At 47.1% G+C, this 27,276-nt stretch overlaps 1 protein-coding gene across 2 annotated transcripts in view; it reads left to right on the plus strand.

The window, feature by feature from the left end:
- Nucleotides 1–27,276, plus strand: part of PPM1H (protein phosphatase, Mg2+/Mn2+ dependent 1H) — a 238,714-nt gene that overhangs the window by 94,292 nt on the left and 117,146 nt on the right. For both annotated transcript variants that reach the window (XM_084877594.1, XM_084877593.1), the window contains exons 3-4: nucleotides 14,135–14,476; nucleotides 24,760–24,872. In XM_084877594.1, coding sequence (XP_084733720.1) covers nucleotides 14,135–14,476; nucleotides 24,760–24,872 — 455 coding nt within the window. The remainder of the gene's footprint in view (nucleotides 1–14,134; nucleotides 14,477–24,759; nucleotides 24,873–27,276) is intronic.

The raw sequence follows: 27,276 nt of genomic DNA on the forward strand, positions 1-27,276 counted from the left end.
TCTGAATTCCAGAGACTGAAACTCTCACCCATGGTTACGAAGGATGACCTTACTACCAGGAATTGCCATGTTGGTGGCAGTGAGAGTAACTTTACAGTTCTCTCTCATTGGGTGTTGGTTTACTCAGAAGATTAGGTTTGACCAAGATGTAACCAGTAGCTGAGAACACAACTAAGACATGGTTCCACAGTAGATTTCCCCTCTGGAGCAAGTATGAAGGCAAAGGAAATAGAACTTTCTCCCTGCTTCACTTGTGACGGGATTTCCCTGAATCAGTGGTCGGCAAACTCATTATCAACAGAGCCAAATAGCAACAGTACAACAAATTTATTTTGACAGTCAAATTTTTTAAACTTCTAGCGCCACTTCTTCAAAATAGACTCGTCCAGGCTGTGGTATTTTGTGGAAGAGCCACACTCAAGGGGCCAAAGATCCACATGTGGCTGGAGAGCCACAGTTTGCCTACCACTGCCCTAGATCTTTAGATCTGGCAATATTTTCTTTATTTTTCTGATGAAACTGAGGCACAGGCCTGGAAAATGTGGAGCCTAATTTCAACCCAGGTACTCCAACCTCAGAGTCTGAACTTGTAACATGCTGCCTCTTTACTCATTAGCAATTGGAAAATGTGCCGGAAAAAATGTCTTTGGAAAAATCCAAAGTAAAGGAAGAGTAACTCCTAATGTTCAGTATCATATGATACTAAATATTTTCTCATTTCCATTGCAGTTTCTCTCCCTTTTTTAGTTAATTCTCAATCAAGAATATTTTATCCATTGATTTTTAGAGAGAGTGCAGGGGAGGGAGGGAAGAAGACAGAGGAAAAGAAAAACATTGATGTGAGAGACACATTGATTGCCTCCCGCACGCATCTGACTTGATCCAGGGATTGAACCTGCAACCCAGGTATGTGCGCTTAGTCCATGGGCCAATGCTATAATCACTGAGCAACACCAGCCAGGGCTATGATTTCTCTTTTAGGAGTTATTTAGTAGTGTATCCTGTCAACTTAGCAGCTGGACAACAGCTCTTACTGACCCGGTGAATAAGAGAATTGAAAGGAAATTGTTCATCGTCATCCTGTCCTTATAGGTCATTTTGTCTTGCTAAATGATCGATGTTTGCATAAAATCAGGGCAAAAAGAAAAGCGATCTCATTGAATGAGAGTCTAATTCATGAGATGAGTTACCTGTGTAAGTTACTTGACCTCACCGTGGCTGCATTTCATCATCTGTGAATCAGGAATAATAGTTTCTGTCTATTTTAGGGTTGTTAGAATTAAATTAGTTAAAAATAGGAAAACTGCTCAGAATAGTGGAGTTTGCAGCAGTATTTCATTATTATTTCACATTTATATTTTATTGTAAATTAATTTAGGGAGAAATCGTTGAGGTATAAAGTATTAGTTTGCTCACATTCCTGAGCTAACTTATCAGTCAAGAACAATGATTTTCAACTGGTGTGCGCAAGAATTTTTAAAACATGCAATACCTCACTACTGAGTCAGGGGCACTGACTTATTTTCCCTTAGATTATCAAATAAAAAAATAACAACAGCCAATACAGTAGCCATCTGGTAGGAATGACTAAAAATTATACCTATTATTTTGGTCCCATCGGCAAAAAATATGATATATTTTCTGGTGTGCCACAGAATTGTAGTAATTAGTTTATGATGCCATTTGATGAAAAATGTTGAGAACTGCTGGTCTAGAATAAAGCACAATACAATGAAACCAAAACTGTTGCAAACTTTATACTTCCCATCAGAAATTAATTTAATATTTTAAGATATGGGGCTAAATTGCCACATTTAAGAAACAAGCACCAAACTAGCTAAGCTTATCATACATCCCTCTGCCTCATAATATTGGAGGAATTGAACCAAAAGAATCTCCATTTTATATTGTCAGCTCCTAAGAAGGAAGCAGCATTCTCACTTCAGTAGGTGACATTAAGGGTTCTTCCCACTGGGGAGCAAACTATTTGAATCGTTTAGTAAAAAAGAGAGGTGTGGTTAGAAATAAAGAAGCAAGTTGTGCAGTATGGGCATGATTCTGAGCAGGCAGCGGGCAGAGCTTGGGTCCTAGGAAGGACTTGATGAAGTTGCTCAGATTTTTCCTCCTGTCAGCTCTTGTCATCAAGCTTATTCATCGCCCCCTGCTGGTGTTACTGTGCAGATCAGATGATTTGGAGAGCACTGTGGGTGAAATGCTTAAAGCAGTTCCTCTACATTCTGAGTTACCCTCTGCACAGTGATACCTTGAAAACTGGCCAGAAACTTTATGGAAATCAAGCCATATGGTGGTGGCTTATAGCGGGGAGTCAGAAGACCAGGTCAAGTCTGTGGTTCCCCAGTGGGAAAAGGGGGACAGTGGGAAAGAAGTACATAATTCCTTTTATCTGCAGTGAGAAAGGGAGGTGAGTGCCTCCCATGCTCAGACCCTGCCTTCGGGGAGATCAGCCATGGGATTTCACTCGGAGTGGATTCTGCACTTGTGATAGTGCTTTCTCGCTGCTGCTAGATAGGGCCCCTCCTCGGGTGATCTTAACACCTGGCGGGTTGGGGTAAGGAAGGGAAGAAGAATGTCAAAGGAGCTGAGTACCTGTGTCTTCAGGGCAGGCGGCCAGGAGGGCACCACTCTTTCTCATCAGACAGCTATGTCTGAAACGTCCATCTCCGAACCATCACTTGAAGACAGTGTTTTTGAATAGGTACCCCCAATGTATTTTTTTCATTTGTTGATATGTAATTATACTGCTGTATATCCATATAATACACAATTACATATTTATATGCATATTTAAAAACAATGGGGATAAAAAGGCGATGTTTTAAAATAATAACAGCTAACAGTTACATGGTGTTTATCATATGCTGAGCGTTGGCCTGAGTGTTTTTCACACAGTGACTCATTTGCTGTCTTGCTAAAAGCCAGGACTTGGTGTTCCCATTAGCGAATATCTCAAGGTATCATTAGCAATGGCGAGTCTGACCCCCTATTTCAACTGTGTCCTTGAGCACGTCGGATCCTTTTGGCTGGAATGATGATGATTCTGGGTACTTTTGGCTGGAAGGATTATTACTGTTAGATAGAACTAGACTGGCTTGCCTTGGCCTGAGTTCAGTGCTGGAGGCGACGTGTTTATTTGCTCCTATTTTCTATCAGCAGTTTCTTTGCAGAAGTTTTTTTAAAAACCTCCTTTCCAATTTGTGAGAGGTAATTTAGTTGAAAACCTAGTAATTTCATGGACAAGACCAGTTGGGGGAGCAGGTACCCAGTTAAAGGTCATAACATAGCAAAGCTGAGGGGTATGAGAGAGCATCCATGTTCATGGAGAAAATTGACAAGCCTACCACTTGAGGGCGCCAGAGTCCGTCTGAATGGCAAATACTACTAGCAAAGCTCAATTTCTTCAGCTCTGGATGAAAACACATGAGAGAATTTCTAATTTTCCTCCTACGTGCTGACTGGCTGTTTTGAACTCCCCTCAGCCTTGGATGCGTTAAGCCAGTGCTCATCTGGGCGGGAGGGTCTGGGAGGAGGGTTGTAAATTGTTAGCCATCTGTGCAGTAAGAGAATGCTAGCTATCTGTGCAATGCGTAAGAGAATGCAAAATCCCCACCTCTGTACACTGGCACAGACGTGTCAGACCGCATTCCTGGCTTTCGTGTTTCCTGCTTTATGTCTCAGCTCTTCTCCCGGACTCCATGGGAAACATCTAAGTTTTGTCTAGAATCTCCCTTTCTTTGTCAGCTCGCCAGGTGCGGGGCCACCCCATTGCCTCCCAGATGGCTTATGAGCCTGTCTTCCCTGTGGGATCCCCAGAGTTGATGTGGCTCCTGCTTCAAATAGGGCTGACGTTTAGGCTACTCATTTTTTTTAAGTATATTTTTATAGATTTCAGAGAGGAAAGGAGAGAGATAGGAACCTCACTGATTGGCTGCCTCCTACATAGACCCCCTACTAGGGAACGAGCTTGCAAGCTCGGCATGTATCCTGGCCGGGAATCCAACCTTGACCTTCTGGTTCATAGGTTGATGCTCAACCACTGAGCCACACAGGCTGGGCTAGGCTACCCATTTTTTACATGCTTGATTAGCTGTAACTTCACCTGAGCCCACATGGGTACATGCTGCTCATTGCAGGGCTTATTTCCGCTCCCGGTTCAGTGGGAAAATTTCTGTTGGGAGCAGTCTTCTATTTACTGAAATACTCCAGAAGCTCTTCCCCAGTTACAACTCATTCATTCAAGTTCTGGCATTCTAGGTAATCATGAGAATAGGATAAAAGGCAATGCGCAACATTATTAAAAAGCGGTTTCTAGGACGTGAGAGAATGTGACATCGAGCCTTCTGTAGAGAAATCCTAACAGAGAAACTGTGAACTTTCGATTCTCAATTTGTCACCTTCTGGAATTTCTCTTTATTTGGCTGCAGGTGTATTCCTGGAAGGAGGTGGGAATGCGTGTATGTGTTGTAAATTACAAATAAGACTATTTTGCTGAGAAGTGAAATAATTCACCATGCGATGGGGGGGAACCACCGCTTCACAGTCATTCTTTTGTGAGGCATAAGTGACAGCTGTCACATTTAATTATGTGGTAAGCCAGGAAAGGGCTCAATCATGCTTTTCTCAAAGTAGAGTGCGCCTTTCATTCGTGCTGTCTGAAGCAGAAACAAGGTAAATAGTTGTTAAAATAATATTAGTAATTTTAAAATTTGTTAAGAGTCTGTGACTCTGAATTTAAAGGGTTGATTTTTTGGGTGTAGAACTTTGTATCCTGGGCCACGGACCCAGGGACATTTTAGATTCCACCAGAGGTTAATCCGGGGACATTTTAGATTCCACCAGAGGTTAACTTGTGGAGAAGTTTCAGCAGTTAGTTCGTGGCCCAGGACATGTACACAGTTACTAGCAAGCAACCAAGTACATTAGCACAGAGGTCCTAAAGGCTACAGAGTTGCAGAAACCAGGGAGATTAATTCCACAGAGTTGTGTGTATTGGGAAATTGGAAAGATCCTTTAATTTGGAATTGAACGGACTAGGTTCTAATCTTGATGTCACCACATACCTGTGCCCTTGTTAAACCCACGGTCGGCAAACTGCGGCTCGTGAGCCACGTGCAGCTCTTTGGCCCCTTGAGTGTGGCTCTTCCACAAAATACCACAGCCTGGGCGAGTCTATTTTAAAGAAGTGGCGTTAGAAGAAATTTAAGTTTAAAAATTTTGGCTCTCAAAAGAAATTTCAGTCGTTACACTGTTGATATTTGGCTCTGTTGACTAATGAGTTTGCCGACCACTGCGTTAAACCATTGGTAAAATGGGGTAATGACACCCATTTGATGGTGGTGTGGTGAGGATTAGACGCAGTAGGTACTCAGTAGGTGCACTTTGAACTTAGATTTTTCCGTCGGAAAGAATTTAAGGAGAATAGAAATGACAGATGCTACACAGTGAGGGGAAGGTGAGGGCCCGTTGGACAGAGGTGAAAGTGAGGAGCTAACGTGCGCATCTTGGCATCCCAGGGTCAGGGCGTCCTTAAGCCCCTTGCCTGCTCATGCTCCCCCACCCAGGCCATTTGTTAGCGAGTTTAAGCAGTTACTATTGCTTCTAGTTTTTTTTTGTTGTTGTTTCTCTTCTATGCTGGGCATAGTGCTATCCATTTTATTTATCGTTTAAAAAATTATTATACAATATGTTTCTTTTGGAGCATAGTTTATGAATTTTAACATATACGTAGATTCATGTAATCACTACCAGGATACAACAGTTTTAGCATTATGATTGCTCCCTCGTGTTATCCCATCATGGTCACACCCCTACCCCCGCAACCCATGGTTGTCTGCACATTTAATTCACATCTTCCACTCCTGTGTCATCATGCACGTCTCCTTCCTAACACACTGTACTTACCTGTTCACGTTCTAAAGCTTGGGAACCATGATGTTCCTCTCCCTGCTACAACCCCAGTGCGCAGCCTGAGTCAGGCACATAGGAGAGGGGACTCTGAGACAGGTCTTAAATGAGTGAATCCTTGCAGTCCACTAGGTGTACCGGTTAATAATGTGGATTTTATAATCAAAGAAAACACCATCATTTCAACAGAAACTTCAAAAGTGCTTTATTCAAAGTAATGTCCATTGATAGCTACACATTTCCCCCATTTTTCAGGTAATTTGTGGATACCGTCCCAATAGAACTTTTCTTGTTTTGAGGCAAACCATTCAGAGACCCAGTTTTCCACTTCTTTGTATGTTTTGAAGTGCTGCTCAGAAAGTGCATGTGCCATCGATCAGAACAAGTGGTAATCTGAAGGAGCAAGGTCTGGGGAATATGGCGGGAGGGTTAATACTTCCCAGGCAGGATCTTTTAACGTGTCTTCAACTGGTTTTGAAGTGTGTGGTGGTGCATCATCATGAAGCAAAATTACTTTGCCATGTCTTCTGGCACATTCTGGTCATTTCACCATCAAAGTGTGGTTCAAATTTATTATTTGTTGTCAGTAGCGATCAGTATTAATGGTTTCACCTGGTTTTAGAAGCTCATAATACACCACCCCTTCCTGATCCCTCCAAATGCAGAGCACTGTCTTCTTTCCAAAGCGATTTGGCCTTGCAGTTAATGTTGATGGTTGACCTGGATCAACCTATGATTTTGTGCATTTGGGATTCTCAGAATAAATGCACTTTTCATCGCTAGTCACAATTTGATGCAAAAAAGACTTTTCTTTCATGCTGAAGCAACATTTTACTGATGAATTTTTGGTTTTCCATTTGTCTTTCGTTCAATTGATGTGGCACCCATTTTTCTTCCTTTAACATCTTTTCCATTGCTTGTAAATGACCAGAAATTGTTTGCTGAACAACGTTTAATCTTCCTGCAAGTTGTTTTTTAGTTTGACACTCATTTTCATCCAATAATGCCTGTAAATGTTGGTCTTCAAACTTTTTGGGTTGACCTGGATATTCTTTGTCTTTCACATCAAAATCATCACTATTAAACCATTGAAACCAGTGTTCACAAGTATCTTGAGATGGAACATGCTCACCATAAGCTTCCCGAAGTATACGATAACTTTCAGCAGCACGTTTCTTCAAAATAAAGTAATGAATTAAAACTTCCCGCCAATGCTCTCTTGGGGCACAAAATTTGACATTTTTAAGCATAAAAATATCTATGATGTTAACACCTTCAGCAAATTTGACATAGGAAGTTTTGAAGCTTGTTGTCAATACAACAAAATAGCATACATATCAAATTGAATATATATCAACATATGTATGACTCCATCTATTGAAAAAAATCCGCCTTATTAACTGGTACACCTGGTATGTCCTAGTTCTATCTTGTTCTTTAAACAAGGAAGCAGTCGGGAACAGGTAAGAAACTTGCCTAAGATATCACAACGTAGTGAATTCCAGAACCCAGGTGTCTTGCTGTGCAGCCTGCGCTTTTCTGTGCTGACGCATCAGGACAGATGGGGTCGGTGTGTGTGGAGTCACTTGAAGGTGCATACATACGTTACCCAGCTTTTAAAATAACCCTGGTGTGTCCATATGTTGACAACCACATATACTCCTCTTTTCACCTGCATTGCCTATTAGTTCCCCATTTTCCAGAATATTCTTTCTATCTTTGCCCAAGCAGGTGACAGATCACGTACAATATGACGAATTCTGCAGTTGGATGGTTTCAGGGAGTGGTGAGAGTTTGGAGATGATATTTAAGCCGAATACTGAGCCAACAGGGGCCGGGGGCAGGGGGGGGGGGGTGTGTGGGATCGAGCAGAGGAGGGCAGTGGTTGTGGTGAGCTGCAGGGGTGGGTGGAATTTGGAGTCAGGGAGAGGAAGAGGCTGGCTCAGAGGTTGCACACTGGGGCTCGTAGACTGGAGCCAGCTTCTGAGCAGGTTGTTAGACTGGTCATAGAAATATGATCAGATTTTGTGTTTGAGGAAAAATTACCCAGGTTCCAATTCAGGTTGCAGAGAGAAGTGGTGGATTTGAGTGCCAGTGTGCATTAGGGCGAGCTTTTCTCCAGGGGCCAGAGGAGGGTGGGGTAGGGTATTTAGCTTCATACGGTTGATGGTGTAGGGCAGGGACTGACCCCGGCCGCATCACTCAGGTGGTGACCTCGAGCAGGTGCACTCTGTCCCTCGTTTTCTCCTCTATAGGATGGGGAGAGTGACCATTCCTACCGAGTGGTCATTCCTAGGTTTGGAGTAAGGCTTATTGAGCTAACGTGCGTGAAGCATCTAGAATATAGCTTACGCTGTAAGGCTTGGTGAATGATGGGGGGTGCCTGGACCCGTCCCCGGGTGTCTCTGTGAGTCTGCGGTCTCTTACACTTTAACGGCTGGCCTGGAGTCACAGCATGTGGTGAGAGCCCACTTCCCCACAATAGTGTACCCCTTGCTTTAAGTTCCTTACCCTAAGGAACACTCAACATTTTGAAATCTCTTTATATATATATATATATATATATATATATATATATATATATATATATGAGGACACTCAACATTTTGAAATCTCTATATATATATATATATATATATATATATATATATATATATATATATATATATAAAATTGATTTTTTACAGAGAGGATGAGAGAGAGATAGTTAGAAACATCGATGAGAGAGAATCATGGATCAGCTGCCTCCTGCACACCTCCTACTGGGGATGTTTCTGCAACCAAGGTACATGCCCTTGGCTGAAATCGAACCTGGGACCTTTCAGTCCGCAGACCGACACTCTATCCACTGAGCCAAACCGGTTTCGGCTTGAAATCTCTTAATGGGCTTGGTTTTATCAAGTTCAAGGGCTTTGAATTTTTTTTTTTTAGACAGTTGTATCTTTTTGTCCAAAATCTTTTGCAAAACCCTAGTGTTTTTTCTCTTTTTTAAGTATGTTTTTATTGATTTTTAGAGAGAGAGGGGGGAAGAAAGAGGGATAGAGAGATAGAAACATCGATGAGAGAGGATCATCAACGATCAGCTGCCTCCTGCATGCTCCCTACTGGAGATCTAGCTCGCAACCCCAGCATATGCCCTGCCCCGGAATCAAACCAACGACCTTTTGGTTTCTGGGTCAACGCTCAACTGCTGAGCCATACCAGCCGGGCAAGACCCTGGTGTTTATAACTGATGAAACTGCACGGCTCTGGTTGGAATTGTCAGAGGAACACATCACTGAAGCACCCACCTCACTCCCTCTTTCCTAAGGCGCCACCTCAGAACCAGGAAGACAGTTCGGACACCACTTGTCCGGCCAGTTCAGGGGAATGTAAGTGACTTTCCGAGGTCACACAGTGAGCCCAGGGCAGACTTGGGGCTAGAAGTTGAGTCCCCTGACTGCTTAGCAGCCCCCGTTTCATGAGACAAGGGCTTCTCAATTTTTGGCTGCTCGTTAACAATCCCCAGGTGTGTGTGTAGGGGGAGGGGGCCTTCAAAGAGGATCACGGTGGGCCCCCACCTGTAGAGATACTGCACTGGTCTAGGCTTGGGCCCCACATCAGCCAGTGTTAGGTTACACAGTACGAGACAAACTTCTCTGTGGAAAAATTACCTTACAGGTTTTAGCTGTGCAAATTATTAATTGCATTTTAAAAATGGGCTGCACCAGAGTGTACTAGGATAGCACTGCTGTGGAGGAGTTCTCACAGGGACAGTGTTGACCGCTGTGCCCCACTCAGAAGTCCCCCAACCAGGTCTCCTGTTGTCTGCGCGGAAAGCCCCCAGACGTGCTGTCACCTGGTTGCTGTGGTTACTGCAAAGCGCTGCTCGGCCCTGTTGAAGGGAATGCTTGGAATGCTTGTCGGGAGAATTCCAGAGCTGCTTTTGCAAAGTGCAGTCGTGTTCCATAGCAGCGCAGCCTGTTTTTGCATGGGGTTTGGTCTGCTTTAAATCAAGGCTTCAGGAACATGACGACGGTGGTGTAACTGCACCTGGACCCGGAGACAGCTGCCTCTCGGCCCCGCGCCCGCGGCGGCCTCCTCAGACACGGCAGACAGGGTCGCTGGGTTTTCCCTGAAACCGGGCACCGGAGGACTGTGTGCGGGTTTTACTCCGGTGGCCTGGCGTCTGGGGAATCAGATGTGTGGAGCAAGATTTCGCTTCCTTTTGCCACTTTTCCCGGGTCATGAAGATGTAATGTGGCAGCATGTACTTTGCTAATGCGGCAAATGACCAGAGCCAGAGGTGGCTGTACTAGCTGCTGCCACCATTGCAGGTAGCGGTGAGCATCAACAGTCCGTCAAGACATGTGGAATGACAGGACGTGTGGAATGACAAGACATGCGGAATGACCATGCCTTATTTCTGTGGGCAACCGAGTCATAGGGACTGCCTTGCAGGCATAATAGGAGGAAATGCCAAGTTTCAGAAGTTCTTCAAAATAGAGATACACGGACTCTGAATTCCATCCAAGGAAGCCCGGAGTTCTGTTTTATCCTTCCTGTTGGATTCTCATTCTTGCTGTGCTTGTGCCTTACTCATGTTGCATGCTTCCCTCCACCCCTCATGCCACAGCTCCCAGGATGCTATGTAATCGTGCACGTCCGCTCTTCTCCAAGCCCCAGCTCTCGCTACAGGACCTAACAGGGGCCTGTCGGCATGTCCTGAAGCCCGCGTGGCAGGACCCCGAGGCGGGCTGTCCGGGGCAGTGTGGCCTCCCGCGCCAGGCATCCCCGGCCAGGCTCCTGCCTCCTGCCCCTCCACAGAGCTGCAGCTTTCTGCCCTTTTTGCAGGCAGGTTACTCCACCTTCAGGTGTTACTTCTATGACCCAGGCGGGAAGAAAGGGGGAAGGGTAAAAGGCAAAACCCCGTACCCATTGAGTTGTCCTTTTTAATCAGAAAGCAGTAGCTTTTCTGGAAGTTGTACCCAGGAGACTACTTCCCTTTGCAGCTCCCTGGAGTGCACAGGGTCATGTGACCACACAGCTGCAAGGGAGTCTGGAGAAGTATTTTAGTGGCTACATTGCTGCCCCGAACAGAATCAGTGATGCGACAGAAGGGGGAGTGGATTCCGGGGAAGCGTCTGCCAGAGTGGGCCTCAGCACCTCAGCCTCCCAGGACTTGCCTCTCCTGGGCCCCCATGTCATCCAAAGTCCACTTATCTGGGCTTCAAGGCCCAACTTCTTCCTCCACACCCGCAGTCCTCACTGATCTACACTTCTTAAATGCAGGACTTTCGGAGTTAGTAGAAGCGTCAGAATTTCTAGATCAGTGGTCGGCAAACACATTAGTCAACAGAGCCAAATGTCAACAGTACAACGATTAAAATTTCTTTTGAGAGCCAAATTTTTAAAACTTAAACTTCTTCTAACACCACTCCTTCAAAATAGACTCGCCCAGGCCGCGGTATTTTGTGGAAGAGCCACACTCAAGGGGCCAAAGAGCCGCATATGGCTCGTGAGCCGCAGTTTGCTGACCACGGTTCTAGGGTAACCCCTCCCTTTGCTGAAGAACTGAAAAGCCCACAAAATGATTCACCCATGATCCTACTGTAATGTAATGACAGCAGCCACACACCCACAGTGTATGCTGTGTTGCTTAACTGGTCACTTAACATAAATTACCATTTAACCCTCCCAGATACCTCTTACCCCCTCCCACCCACCCCCACCCCCGCCCATAAGACAGCTATCACCTACATTTACTCACTAGGAAAACAGCACAGAGTTGGTAAGACATAGGGTCTAGACGGCCAGCCCTAGAAGGAGCCACTGGGCTAGTGGCCACTCTGCCTCCCTAACCTTGCTCTGCCTCCCACGGAGGGGATTGGTGCCAGGGATGCCCTTAGAGCCCATTTTTCTAATCCTGACGTCATTGCTCTTTCCGCTTAATGTTTCCCTGAGTGACAGGGCTGACTCCTCTGCTTTATGTTACTTTAGTTGTTCCTAAGTGTTTCTCACTGCCTGGATTAGGTTAACTGTCTTTTTAGGAGGGCATCCCTCCTTTCACTCTCCTCTCCTGGCATCATTTGAGTGATCTTTTAAAAACCTAAATCAGCTTTGCCATTTCCATCTCAACCAATGGCTGTTGTTACTCTTAGGCTAAAGGCAAAACCTTCATGTGTCCTGGCAGGACTGAGGGGTCTAGCTGCTCCCTCCGTCTCAAGTCTGACCTCACCCCCTCCTTTCCTGCCTCGCTGCCTCGTTCAGCCACGTGACCATGGTTCAGTCTCTGCTCTCTCTCTCTCTCTCTCTCTCTCTCTCTCTCTCTCTCTCTCTCTCTCTTTTAATGTCTAATTGATTTTTTACAGAGAGGAAGGGAGAGGGATAGAAAGTCAGAAACATGGATGAGAGACAAACATCGATCAGCTGCCTCCTGTACAACCCCTACTGGGGATGTGCCCCGCAACCAACGTGCTTGCCCTTGTCTGGAATCGAACCTGGGACCCTTCCGTCTGCAGGCCGACGCTCTATCCACCGAGCCACACCGGTTTGGGCTCCGTTTGCTCTTTAGGCACCTTCCACCACAGGGCCTGTGCACCCACTCGTGCTGCTGCCTGGCATCCTCTCCCCTCCTTTCTTCATCCCGTTTCCTTCCAAGCAGCCCTCAGCCTGGTCCTCCTGTCACAGGAAGCTGCCTCGCCAGGCCCCTCTGCAGGCTGGCCTCACAGCACCGCGGACCCTCCTGTGGCCCTCCCCAGAATTACAGTCTCATGTTTACTTGTGTGATTATTTGATCCGTGTCTCTCTTTCCCGCCGGATTAGTATTAACCCATGTCTGATATCTCTTTTATCCAGTCATTTATCCCCACTGCTTCCTTTTTTTGCGCCTGTCACACAGAGACTGCTCAGTAAATACTTGTGGCTAAAAAACAAACAAAAGAAACCCCACCAGTTTATCTCTTAGCACCCAGCACAGAATCGAGAGGAAAAGTTTTAAGGAGTGCAGATAGAGTAATGGCGTAGGTTCCCATAAGATAGACCGACAATGGTAGGAGAGATGCTGTTTAAGGGGACAGACTTGGCAATGAGCTATAATAGAAAATATAGTGAATATAGAAGCGATATTGTATTGTAATAATTACACTTGAAAGAGCTTATACCTTAATTATTCTAACCACCCACAAAAGAATTACATGGCATGCTAACTATTGCTGTAATGGTAATCATAGTACAGTATATAAATGTATTAGGTCAACATATTGTACAGCTTACATTTACACACTAGTGTATGTCAAAATATTATATATTTCAATTAAAAAAATAAGATGGCCCAAAAGAAAGTTTTATTTAATGGCTTCAGCTAAAAAAGAACCCAGTATTTACTGTTGCAGAATAATAAGCCAGCAGTCAGAAATGGATGTCATATACACCTACATGTGTTATCTCAGTATTTAGTAGATCTTAATTGAGCTCCTTTTTCCTCCCCATAGTTAAGATCTTAGGCATTTGTGATTCAAACATGCTTTTTTAAAACCGTTCATTTTGAAATTCTCTAGAAATCACCTGACAGGCGCTAAATCCATGGAAGGTGTGGGGCTGCAGGCTGCTCAGGACTGTATGAGCAGCGTTAGGGCCAGAAGAGGAAACACGCTGAGTGACAGCTGGAAGGCTGGGGGAGGAAGGAGGCAGGGCAGAAGTGAACTGTGAAGCCTGGATCAGACTGGGCCTCTAAGGGAAGACTGTGTTCCAAAAATCCAGGATGTAGACCAAAGAGGAGGGGCCGGTTCTCAGAATATAAAGGCCTACAGAGGGGAAATGAGTCCCTGTATTTCCCCTTAAAGAACTTGCCCAAAAGGGCCGGTTTGAGGTTCAAGCTGGCCTTCTAAACAAGCATCTGTCTGTGTGGGATTTCACCCCAAACATCTGCACATCACCTTGAGCAGGTCTCGGCCCCAGGGACCAAATGGGCTTGTGATCAGTTGGGGTCCCTCCCTCCCGCCTGCTGGAGAGGCAGGGAGCTTTCTCCCCAGGGTGGGGGAGCCAGCCGTGACCAACCCCGGGGGTCTTTCCCTGGGCATCTCTGCCACGCTTTGCCCCCAGGGGTGCAGACCCCAGCCCTCTAGGAAGATGCACTGAGCCGGTGGGCCCGGCCATGCGGTGGGGGTGTGGGTGTCCGGGGCGGGACAGGGGCCTCGCTGTGCTCACGCTCCCTGTCCTGTCCCTCCCGCAGGAGTCGGAAGGCATGTGCTGCCACTACTGGTCGCTGTTCGACGGGCACGCGGGCTCGGGCGCGGCGGTGGTGGCGTCCCGCCTGCTGCAGCAGCACGTGGCGGAGCAGCTGCGGGAGCTGGTGGAGATCCTGCGCAACGCGGCCGTGCTGCCGCCCGCCTGCCTGGGCGACGAGCCCGACGGCGCGCCCACCGGCCGCATGCTCACCCGCGCCGCCTCGCTCCGCGGGGGCGTGGGCGCGCCCGGCTCCCCCGGCACCCCGCCCACGCGCTTCTTCACCGAGAAGAAGATCCCCCACGAGTGCCTGGTCATCGGGGCCCTGGAGAGCGCCTTCAAGGAGATGGTAGGTGTGGCCCCAGGGGCCAGGGCGACGGTGGGGGCGGGAGGTCACTGATGCCAAACTCTGGCGGCTGCTTCTTATTTTTTTCTTATTATATTTTTACTAGAGGACCCAGTGCATGAGATGCGTGTACGGGGATGTGTGTCCCTCAGCCCAGCCTGCACCCTCTCCAACTGGGACACCTCGAGGGATGTTCAACTGCCCATGTAGGTCCGATCTTGGTGCGATCGGGCCTAAGTGGGCAGTCGGACATCCCTCTCACAATCCAGGACTGCTGGATTCCAACCACTCACCTGCCTGCCAGGCTGATCACCTCCTACCCACTCCCCTGCCAGCCTGATTTATGCCTAACTGCCCTCCTCTGCCGGCCTGGTCACTCCTAACTGCCTTCCCCTGCAGGCCTGGTCCCTCCCAACTGCCCTCCCCTGCTGGCCATCTTGTGTCCACATGGGGGCAGCCATCTTTGACCACATAGGGGTGGCCATCTTGTGTGTTGGAGTGATGGTCAACCTGCATATTACTCTTATATTAGATAGGATTGTTTTCAGAGAGGAAGGGATAGGGAGTGAGAGTAGAAACATCAGTGATGAGAAAGAACCATCCATCTGCTGCCTCCTGCACACCCGCTACCGGGGATGGAGCCCGCAGCCCAAGCAGGTGCCCTGACCAGGAATCCAAGCATGCCCTACTGGTTCCTAGGTCAAGGCCAAGTCACACGGGCTGGGCTTAAACTCTTGCTTCTTAAAGATTACCGGGGAGGGCATTGTCCACTTGTTGCTGGTTCCACAGTGCCATCCATCTCCCTTTTATAACGAGGTTTCCATTCTCAGCAGAAGTTGGCGGCAAGATAGAGTTCCTGGCACCGCGTGCTGGCCGACATGAAAGAGAAGATGAAAGCGAGTGACGGTGCATGAGGCAATAGGCTTATTAAATAAATGTATGCATTATTGCTCCTCTCGGGCAGGCTCGTGTTGGTGCCAGCTGGTGCACTTCCACTTAATTGAAATGAGCATGGCCGCCATCTGTTACATACATGTGCCTGGGGCCCAGGTGTTTGGGGAAACAGAGCTTTTCGTCAAGTGCCCGGAGTGACCCCCTTTTCACAAGGGTGGTCTGAGAACAGCTATGTTATGTGATGCGTGGCGGTGTGGTTCTCACCACTGCACAAAAGCACGGGCCAAGGTCCAAGAAGCATTTGCTCTGCTTGGGAACATGGGTTTGTTTGTACATTTACGTTTGTGTGTGTCGGATCATCGGAGTCAGACTCCTTCCCTGTCAGTCTCGCTCCTAGAACACACTCAGGGAGAGAGCGCAGCTGCTCCCAGGCATATAGAACCCTCCCCCCCCCCCCCCCCCGCTCCTCTGGGCACACCCCCTTTCCTCTCGGAGATCTCTTTCTATGGAGGCAGTGATTTGGGTCTCAGAGATTTCCTCTCCTGAGCTAGCAGCAGCCTGCATGCAGACAGCGTAAGGGATATGCAGGGATAGGCTAAGGACAGGAATAAGGTGAGGGTGCCAGCATGTCCTGAAAGCCTAGGGATTAAAATGATGACAAACTGATCAGTGAAGCGAGAGCAGCTAGAGACGTCTCCCCCATCCGCACCCCCCACCCCCAGAACTGCAGGTACACACCCTGCACATTCCAGGATCTCCTGACATTGGGGCGTGTGTGCACGGCAGCAGAAAAGCAAACAAAATTACACAGTGTCATCTGATTTGTTTATAAGGCAAAAATGGTTCATATCTTTGCACCTCAACTGTACACCCTTTCCTCACTCTAATTCATCCCTCCTTCGGTCCCAGCGTCTCTCTCCGGTCACAGATAGCAGTTACCCTCCGAGGAGCCAGAGGTTTAAAGTGCACCCCCGTCTCCGGAGTGCCCGGGGTCTTCCTTTCCACCAGGAAAACACTGGGCGGGAGGCTGGGAAAGGCTCCTCAGGGGGACAGGAGTCACGGTAGTGAAATCCGCTCCTAGCGGGGCTCAGTCTCCTGCCAGCTCCCTCTCTGGCTATCGTGGAAAGCGGATGTGAATGAGTGAGTGTTCTAGACGCAGAGTCCCGAGTGCTGACGTGTCATTAAGGTAGAAATTGGACCGTGGGCTCATAGCCCTCATGGGAGAAAAGTGAAAAACAAAAGAAACGTGGGGTTTTTCATCATTTCTAGCGCCATGACCGCTTCTCCTTTTCCTGGGAGCTGCTGTGTTCCCAGTTTTACCCACCAGAGGCCAGTGTCACCTCTAGTCGGATCTCCGCAGGGTCTCCGGCCTCTTCTGGCCGGTGATGGCTCCGGGTTCCTCGCAGCAGCTCTGCTTGAAATGGAAGTCCCCTTCGGAAAAATACTCAACAAGGAGCCTCGCTCTTGTCATTTATTTTTATTTTTCTCCTCTGGCTTTTAACTAGCCCGTCATGACCTGACATTTTTTTTGGAAACTTAACTGTGACATTTTCCTGTGCAATGCGATCAATCCAGTAAATTCAGGGGTGGGCAGATGTAGGCTGACAGCTATGAATATGCAAAACAGAATTTATTCCTGTATCATTATGAATGACTGCATTATTTTCCACATGAACAGCTGTAAACCTACTTTTGCCCACCCCCGTGTTTGTTGAGAACAGATTGTATACCAGGCCTAACTGAGGGAAGAGCATTGAATCGGGCAGAGCCGGGTATTAAACAAGTAATATAAATGGGAAGGACCTTGAGAGAAGTGTTGGTGGCATAGGAGTCTGATAAAGAAGCAAGCTCAGGGTTTTCTGGAGAAGGGGGGGCGGGAGAGAGGGTAGGGAGGAGTGAGGCAGACAAATCCTAGGAGGCTGAGGTGTTCTGGGCAGAGGAAACCGTTTGCATGAAGAACATCAGAGAGAGGACCCCGGCGGGCCGCAGGCAACAAGCCAATGTCCCCCACGGTCAGAAGGTAGATTTCAAAGGCAGGAGTGATATAACGTGAACTGGAGAGACAGTCGAACCCACCCAGGGAGGACCTGGTGTGCCATGTTATGAATTTTCGGCTCTAAAACTCTCCCTTATTCTCCAATCCATCCCACCCCTCGGCTTCCTCTTCACACTTGAATTTTCCCCAGATTGTTCTTTTTGGCCCCCAAACTGCCAGAGACCCTCCCGGACTGTGCTGCCTGTATGGCCTTCTCAAGTGAGACCCTCATTATTTGGTTTTCATGGTGCTTGGTGGGGTGGCCCAGCTTCCGGCCTCAGTCTTCATTAATCCTGTCCCCTTTTACTCTCAAGGTGTTCCTGTTTGGATGATGCTTATGTTTATATTAATTAAAGAGACATGCTCTTGTTTTTCCTTTGCTCCCATCAAGGGCTTCAGAAAAAAATGTCTCCATTGTTGTGGAACCAGTGTGTGACTTAGCCATTGCATTGCTTGGGAAATCACACAGTGTATTCGGTTTAATGGCCCGGAAGGCCACTGCCAACGCTTTCCTGTCCCTCTCAGTACTGGGTCTTTGAGAGTCATTGTTTCAAGGTAAACTTTGGTCTTTTGAAATGTTATCGCCTTGGCCTGATCTTGGCCGTTCCTCCGCAGGCCTTCCAAGGCCTTTGGAGAGGGCAGGTTTGTGATTTCCCAGCCACTCCTGCATTCTTTCCTCACAATAGCCAGCCCGCTCCAGCTTTCCTCTTTCTGGGTGTTCTTTAGGTCTTGCCGGAAAACGCAGTATTAAATAAGATCCAGTCATTTCAGCTTTTCCTCTTACTTTTAATAACTAAAACTTTCCCAAGCTCAGCGCCTAAAGCCTCAAATTTGCCTCACTGATGACATTTCTGTAGTCTCTCTCCCCTCTCTCTCTCTCTCTCTCTCTCTCTCTCTCTCTCTCTCTCTCACACACACACACACACACACACACACACACACCTTTCTCAGACACTAGTATAGATTGAGCTAATATTTTATAATCTCATTCTTCTAGACACCATAAGGGTCTATAAGTAAAATAATAGATTTTATATTTAGGAGCATTTGTAGTCGCACATTATATGAATATAGAGATAAATATACGATGTCTCACTTATGTTGATGTTCTAAGGGTGGTGCATGTTAATATCTGTCTGAGAGGGACCATCGGTTTAAAAGATTTAGAAGCACCAAGCCAACATAAATAGTACCTATTTCTACAAAGACGTAGGTATTGGTGGAAAATAGAGACTAACAGAAGTGGGGGGAAATTCTTTGAACAGTTGCATCAAATATCGGAGGCTTCTTTAAGGCCACTGCTCTCCTCCTCTGTCCCCAGGTTGCCTGGCGCCGTGTGTGGCTTGGGGCGGAGGTGACTGACCACTGGCCACCAATGCTTACCATGCGGGCTGGCAGGGGCAGGTGTGTCTGAGGTGCCTTACTGTGTCTCACCTAGGATCTCCCTTCCCAGGGAGAAGGATTCATAGCCAGTCCGTCTACCCTGGCTCCCTAAGGGATCGGGATTTCAGGACTTTTTGGTTTACGTCAGTTCTGCTTCCCAACAATGCGCTGTAACAGTGCCAGCTTCAGCAGCTGGGTTTTGTCCCCTGTTGTGTATAGGTTGTCATTTGGCCCAGGATGATAGATGTGAATAAAACAAATGACGATAGTAACCTCCCTGCTTCCCCACCTATAAAAACAGGGGTGAATAGTCAGCATTTCAATTCTCGAAGGAAGTCGCTTTTGTTGTTGGTATAATTGTGATACCCCAAATGGCAAGCTGAGGTTTCCAAGTTCTTGTCCTACAAAGTCTGAAGAATAAAAATTCGTGGATTGAAAGATTTTATGCAAAAGCGTGGAAATGTATGGCAAGTGTATACAGACTCCCACGTGGGGAGGGGGTCCCCAAAGGAGAACCAGTGAAGTGTCTTTGTCTAAGGGTTTGTAAATGCTGGCAGCTTCTTTGTTTATGCATGCTACTTTCTAATGGGACCTTCCTCATTTTATGTCCCCCGTACATTTTTCCTAAATGGCCCATAGGCAGGAGAATCTTAAAAATCTGTCTTATTTCCTTTTCAGGACAGGTATAGATTCCTCACCATAGTGAAGAATGTTCTGGAATATGGTTGTTATGAGGGAGAAAAATGGAAGTGTTTTAACTTGTAAGGCTATCTGTTAGTGAGTAAATGAATGGAAATACCACTCAGCTCGGCTTTGCTGGTAAAAACCATATGGTAACACAATGGTGACAAAGGAGATGAATGTAAAGCTTTTTAGTTTAGAAGTTCTTGTGTTTTAAAAATTAGCATATTCCCGGTTAAGCTGTGGACCTGCATTTAAGCTTGAGTTTTGTTTTGTCTTTGTTTCTGGTAGATCAGCAAGTTCCTGCAAGGAATGGGCATGTGATTGCAGAAAAGCCAGCAGGTGGCAGTATTAGGCAGTAGTACTGGTTTTTTCCCCCTTCCCCATTGCCTGTCAGACAGATTGGCTCGTTCTCAGAATAAACCAAAATCAGACCCAAATACTAAAACCATGCAGAATCTTATTATTTGTGATGGATGCCGTTAGCAATGTGTTCAGAGCGATGTTTTAACCGAGCTAGGGGGAGCTTGCCAAGTCCTATTGAAACTACCCAACCCTCGCTGCCTCGTGCTGTCTGATGCTTTCCTTTTGCAACCTGAGATTGGTAGGAAACAAAGAACGATCCGGGGTTGCATCATCTCTGGGACTTTCAAACCAAATTACAACCATCCCCAGCAATGTATTTTCTGTCTTGAAGCTCTTTCCTGACCAATTGGTCTCAGGCAGCACACATCTCTTTTCCCCCCTCATTGTTCCCACTGTCTTGCAATAAAAAGAAGCAAAATAAGAACCCCAGGTCTTAAAAATGGGATTCATTCTTTTGATGTAGAGATAAACCTCAGTTAACTGTAGTATTTATGCAGACATGACACAGGCTAAATCAGTCCTGCTCTGTAGAACCTAGCCTGGAGGGGTCTGTAGGGCTCTCGTGGAGCAGATAAGTCAATCATCTCGTTAATTTAATCTCACGAGTCATTTAAATTTATCCTTTTAGACCACACTTGAAAAGGAATGATGATATGTGCATGGTTTTTTTACTAGTTTTTCTAGACTTATGTCTTGAGGTTTGCTGATTTCCTCATTTTAGCTAACACAGGTTAGCCAAATAGTTTTGGCTAAAATGGGGAAGTATTAAAATTGGTCCTTGTTTAGCACGAAGCAATTTCCCCCAAGATTGCATTAATGTACAAACAACTCCAAACCTGAGGGCTTTTAATAATGAATAGTAGTTATGCACATTTTTTGTTCGTTTTACCTAGAGTGTGAGAAATTAAAGCAAATTGGAAAAATTGAGTTTGAAGAAAATAGGTAGTTGATTTAATGGTAAATATTTGTTGACTTCATTTATCAGGTTAGATCCAGTAGTAAAAGAATCATCCAGATGGTCCTTTAATGTTCCTTTCAATACTAAGGTTTCATGAAACATCTTCTAAAGAGGAGTAGGTGGTGTAGGAAGAAAATTAATGTGCTATTTTAGCTTCTAGGGAGGATAGAGGGAAGCAGTTATTTTTAGAATATGTTCCAGTTACACCCAGTTTTAGGAGAAATAGAGGAGTGTATTTTAATGTCAGTGATTCCTTCAGGGTGATGAAGTCTATGGAAACACAGCTTTCAAATTTTTGTCTCTGTGATTTCAAAGAGCAGACTTTTAGTTAGAGCGTGTGCGTGTGTGTGTGTGTGTGTGTGTGTGTGCACATGCGCGCGCATACATATATCTTACCACACAAATGGGGGTTTGGGTGGAAAGCATGAATATATCAGCAAAGTGACTTGGATAAAATGTAACTAGACTTTAGTCCACTATTTATGTGAAAGTGCTGCCAAAGTTAGCATTCCTTATGCTGGGGGAGCTAAAGAGGGAAAATAGTTGAAACACCGGAAAAGATTAAAGAAATTACTTAAATTAGGGGGGAAAAAAACATTGAATCACTATTAATGTAATAGCATGGGATAACAGGAGTGTTTCCCCAAAATTAAAGGCAAATATGAACTCTGCCATAGCAGAAAGTCTTACCGTTGCACACTCTGCCTCGGTTTTTGAAGAAGGATTATGTAATTTTATAATTAGATTTTCTTGTGATGTAAACCAAGATACTGCACGTACAGTGCAGAATAGACCTGCCTGTCTGAGCCCCAGAGGACTCTGCCGTGGCCTCTGTGTACCAGAGCATCCCCCCCACCCCCACCCCCCACTGTCCCCAGGGTCACATCCCTGATGTAAGTCTGCCAAGAACCATTCATACCCCAGTCCATTTACAGCATGCAAGCAGGGGGTGGCGGGGGGGGGGGGGGGGTTGTCATAAAAATTGCCTTTCATCCAGCCTTGAAGTATTTACACAAATATTGACTCTGGATGTGAAAGGATGGTTTCTGAGCTAGAGCAATTCCTTCCAATATATAAAAAGCAGTAATAATTGGGTGTGGATTTCACATACCAATTTATATGATAATTTGATGAAATACATATCTATCATAATATCAACTTGATATTTATTTAAATGTGCAAAAATGAACAAATCCACCCACAAATGCCTTTGTGGGCAGGATTTTGGTTCTGTTTATGCATAGTTGGGAGGTTAAACAGACAGAACTTCTGCCAGCTGGATGCTTGCTTTCTCTCCTCTCTCACTTCTGTTTGACAGCCCTTCCTGGTGGCCGCCCAGGCCCCTCCTTCCCTCCTCCCTCCAGCCTTCCCTGTGAGGCTCCCAGAACATTCAGTCCTTCTGGTCATGGGACTTCACTAACCTTCACTACGTGTGGGTTCCTACTTACTTACCTGAGTGAGCCGTTATTTGCATTGTACACATTTTCCTTTGTGAATCGTGAGCACACTTCTCATGCTATAGCAGAGAGAAGATGGTGGGAGATCCTTTGGAAACCCAGGCATTTTTAATTGCATGACTTTATTTGCCCTCTTACTGGACATCTCTTAAGCTCCCTCTAACCTGGCCCAGGGTAGGTGTTGAGGGGGTAGCAGTGCTCTCAGTCACGGAGTTCCGGGCTGTGGGAAGGATCTAGATGGCCTGCTGAGCCCCCCACACACACCCTCTCATTTAATCCTCACAACAGGCCTTGAAGAAAGCTGATTGGTACAGTTTAAGTAAAGTCTTTGACAGTAGAACTCATACTTTGACCCTTGTGTAGTGTTGTTTGTTTTTTTAAAGGTCTCACATGTTTATTACTGACCCAGCCTACTAGTGCAGAAAAATGCCAACAGAGAGAAAAACCATTCTTCCGATAGTTTCCCAATAAAAACACCCAGTTGCCCGACAGTAGTGACCTAGCTTTTCAGGGACGTGGTGAGCCACGGGCATCCTGGTGCAGCTGGGTGTGAGGGCCTCTCCTGGGCGACTCCTTAAGGGCCCAGCCTGGTTCCTCTCCGGTGTCTCCTCTTGGATTTGTGCCTGGTTGTATTACCGGCCTCCGTCCAAATCCAGTAGGGAATGGGCCGGTTCTGCCTTGTTTTCTTGGCCAGGAGCCTCTTGCTCCTGCAAGTCTTGCAAGAAGACGAGCGGAAGAGTCCACCACACGTGCCCCGACGGCCGAGCCTTGTGCAGCTTTGATGCTGCTGTTCACTCACTCCCTTGCTGGAGTTTCCCTTCACCTCCTTCTGAACTGCCATGTGCCCCTCCTCCCCCAACACACACTCCTTCCCAGTCCCCTCCCCAACCCCCATGCTCCTCAGCCCTCCCACTGCCTTTCCCCTTTCCCAGTTCATTCCCAGTATGTTGGTTTCTCCCAGCTCCTGTACTTTTTTCCTCTCTTTACTTTTTTGACCAAAACCCTGTTCCTGTTCTGTAGCTTCAACTCAGGCTCTTTTTTTGCTTCCCGTTTCCCATGGGTGTTTATCTAGCTTTGTATCCCCACGTCTGGCCCGTGGAGGAAAGCCATTGCTGGTAAATGCTGGGGTACTGAATTCTCTCTCCCTTTGCAAGAGGAGCTGGCCGAAGCCACTGAGCCACCAGGAATCACCGAAGGGCCCTGGCCCTCCGTCTGCCGTGGACACCATTTCTTCCTCTTCTCGACTTACCATCCAACCGCATGCTCCCTCCCTCTGCCCCACTAGCAGATTGCTGCTGGGCTATTTTAGCTAGCATCCAGTTTTTTTTTCCCTAACTAAACTCCTGTTTTCTGAGGTAATGGAACCCTTGCTTCTGTCAATAGAATGTCACAAAGCTCTGTCTTGAGGATGATGCACGTCTGTCAGTAGGCTTGTTGGTCCATTTTTAATTTTCTTGGGGACGCCTCCTTGGGTGGCAAGTAATAGCATAGGCTTTGGAGGAAGAGAATTGAATTGGGATCCAGACTCCAGCCAGGTCAATAAGGGCAGGTTACCCCATTTCTCCGCATCTGGACAGTGAGGTTACTACTCTGGTCCTGAGGACGAGATGAGACTCTCTAGGTGAAGTGCTTCGTGCACTCGCAGACCTTGAGGATGAACGTCCACTGTTACTGTGCGCGCGCGTCACTGTTGTGGATCAGTGGGAAGAGGACGTCAGACCCGAGGACAGGAGCTTTTATATCTCTGATGAGGAAGACAGGAGGTTGACGCCTGTCTGCAGGGAACAGAGTACACTGTCCTTCACGTCACCTCTCTCTCCGAGCTGTAAAAGAAACCATTGATTGGAGACTTTGGGGTTAAAATCATTGACTGGGACCAAGTACATGGCCTTGTCAGCCTTTCTATCATATTTTCCACATGGCAGCTCAGACAGCCCATATAAAGCCTACATTTTCCGTAAGCTGTGTTATTAATTTACTACAGTTGGTTTTATTCTTCTCATGTTTGCCTGGTTGTGTCTGTTTGCCACCCCCTGCTTCCTGCCTCTGGTCCACAGATGGTCTGGCCGGCCACGGTCTCATGCCGGTGTCCTCTCCAGAAATGATCGTTAGGGGACAAAAAAGCAAGATGCTCTTGTCTCTCTCTCTTCCTCTCTCTCTCTCTCTCTCTCTCTCTCTCTCTCTTTATTTTTTTTTAACATATTTTATTGATTTTTTACAGAGAGGAAGAGAGAGGGATAGAGAGTTAGAAACATCGATGAGAGAGAATCATTGACCATCTGCCTCTTGCACACCCCCGACTGGGGATGTTCCCGCAACCAAGGTACATGCCCTTGACCAGAATCGAACCCGGGACCTTTCAGTCTGCAGGCTGACGCTCTATCCACTGAGCCAAACCGGTTTCGGCTCCTCTTGTCTCTTTGAAGCACATCCAGACCCTGAGGGAGCGATGCGAGCAAAGGCTTTTACGCGTTCCTATGCAGTCCACCACTAACTTCGTTTTCTCCCCCAGGACCTGCAGATAGAACGAGAGAGGAGCTCCTATAACATATCTGGTGGCTGCACGGCCCTCATTGTCATCTGCCTCCTTGGGAAGCTGTATGTGGCAAATGCTGGGGACAGCAGGTAAGCAGACTGAACTCCGGTTCTTACTCATGTCTGTTGCCTTTTGGTAATTTTTATCTTTGAAAAAAAAATGATGAGAAAAGAGATAATTTCACTTGGAATTAGGTATTGATAAAGAGAAGTCTTCTCCATCTGAATACAAATGCATTTAAGAAGAATCATCAGGCTGGTACTGAAATGTAAAGGCATCTTGTCCATAATAGCAGTTCACAGATATACCTTAATGTAAACCGGTAGTATCCACACGGATTTTGACTTCATAACCTGGTTTTTAATAAAAGCTTAGCAGAAGTATCATATATGAGAGTGACGAGGAGGAAGGAAAGGAACTGAGTGAAATGGGTGTTTGGAGGGGACACGGGAGGACTCCCAGCTGGTTCCACTGCTCAGTGACTGTCCCCTCCCAGAAGCCCATAAGTTTTTCCTTTTATGTGCATGCCCTTAGTGGCTGCCTTCTCCTCTCTTCCAGGTTCTACTGAAAGTCCAGGGGGTTATGGTTAATGATTTTCTATCCAGCATTATGAGGAGTGAGATCAACTTGTGTTTCACTTTTATTTTAAACTAGAGGCCTTGTGCACGGATTCGTGCACTGTTGGGATCCCTTGGGTTGGGCCTGCAGACATCTCCAGAAAGGTCCCAGATTGCAAGAGGGCACAGGCCAGGCTGAGGGACCCCACCAGTGTACAATTGGGGCCAGAGCAGGACTGCAAGAGGGCTCCAGGGTGTGTCCAGCCCATCTCACCCCAGCTGCAAGCTAACCTACCCATCAGAGCGTCTGCCCCCTGGTGGTCAGTGCGCATCATAGCTACCGGCTGAACAGTTGAATAAAGTTGACTGGTCGTTTAGGCTTTTATTTATAGATAACTGATGTGTCTACACATTAAGTGTGGATAATTTTTTAAGTTATAGACTGTGAAAAGTGTTCTAAAATTTATTGCATTGCATAGTACTCTGCCCATTTAGTAACAAAGGGTGTTGGCCTCATAGCAGGGCTTTTGCTAAGGACTGACTCTTTATTCTGAAAGGAGTCAAAGTGCTAGACTCCAACCACATTGTCCTCAGAGGAGCAACTTCCTACACAGGCCAAGACCTTAGGATGCTCCCATTCCTGTCCCTCCCTCTCCTGCCTGTGTGCTCTGGCCCTGCTTGAGACATTTTCCCCCTCACCTTCCCCCACCCCTCCCTGTCTCCATCAGGTTGTGGCTGCTGCTCTGTGGCCTAGCAGACCAGCTCCCTCAGGCAACCAGGAAATTCTCCTTAACTTTACAGACATACGTTGCTTCACAACAGGAAGACATTCTGAGAGATGTGTTGTTGGGTGACTTCGTGTTGTGTGAACATCTCAGAGTGCACCAGCACACACCTGGATGGTAGAGCCTACTGCACACAAGGCTGTACAGTATGAGTGTATAGACCACCGCACACCTGTGTTCGGTCAGTCATTGACCGAAATGAAATGCCGTCGTGTGACTCCTGATGGTACCTCCCACTTACAATGCAGGTGGAGTCTGAGGGAGCCTCCATTCCCCCGGGTAGAGCATCCATTCCCAGTTTTGCTGCTGAAGATCGTGGAGGCCAAAGGAGAGGGAACTGCCAGGGCAGCAGTATTTAGGGTTGGAAGCCGGTGTTTTTGAAGGTGTGTTTGTGTTTAAAGCGTATGTGGATTTCCGCTCTACTCTGTAAGGCATCTCAGCTTCAACATAAAGTTTTGTACACGCTGCCATGTTTATGCCATGGTCTCCATTCCCTGGTGTCGCTTCAGGGTCCAGGCAAAGGAGAGACTCCAGTTTAGAGGCGGGGCCCATGGAATGGAGACGTGAAAGGGAGACAGCCAGGAGCGGGGAGGCCCAAGAAGGCATTTGTCTCCCTCCCCCAACCCCCTTCCCGCCGGGCCTGCAGGGTCCAGGGAGCAGATGCTCCCGCAGAGCCAGGGGGCTGGGGCCACAGGCGAGGGCCCTGGGCAGGGGCTGTAGGAGAGAATGGGAAGAAATACTCTGCCGTCTCTCTCCCCATCCCCATCCCCATCCCTTGCCAGGCTTCCCATTGGATGAGCACAGGTGACAAGGGGCCCAGGAATGCAGGTCACAGAGGCCAGTGAGCCGGGGCACAGGCACAGGCACAGGCCCAGGCAGAGACTGTCCCCGGGGTTGGGGCGGCCGAGGATAACCAGCACGCCTGCCTCTCCTTTTCCCTTAAAGACAGGAACTCTCCGTCTTCAGGGGCCTGTAAGGCACACACTGAGGACCCAGCTTCTGGGCCTCTTGTTCTGTCCAGATCTTGAGCTTTTTGGGAGGCAGGTGAGCAGATAGGAGGTGATGCCCTCCTGTTCTGAGTAGCGCTGAATCGGTGGTTCATATGCACCTTCTGTCATACATCTGGTGCCGTGGCCTTTGACATGAGTTTG

Source organism: Pipistrellus hanaki, assembly GCF_964339955.1.
Source record: "Pipistrellus hanaki genome assembly, chromosome: 3".
Taxonomy (NCBI): domain Eukaryota; kingdom Metazoa; phylum Chordata; class Mammalia; order Chiroptera; family Vespertilionidae; genus Pipistrellus; species Pipistrellus hanaki.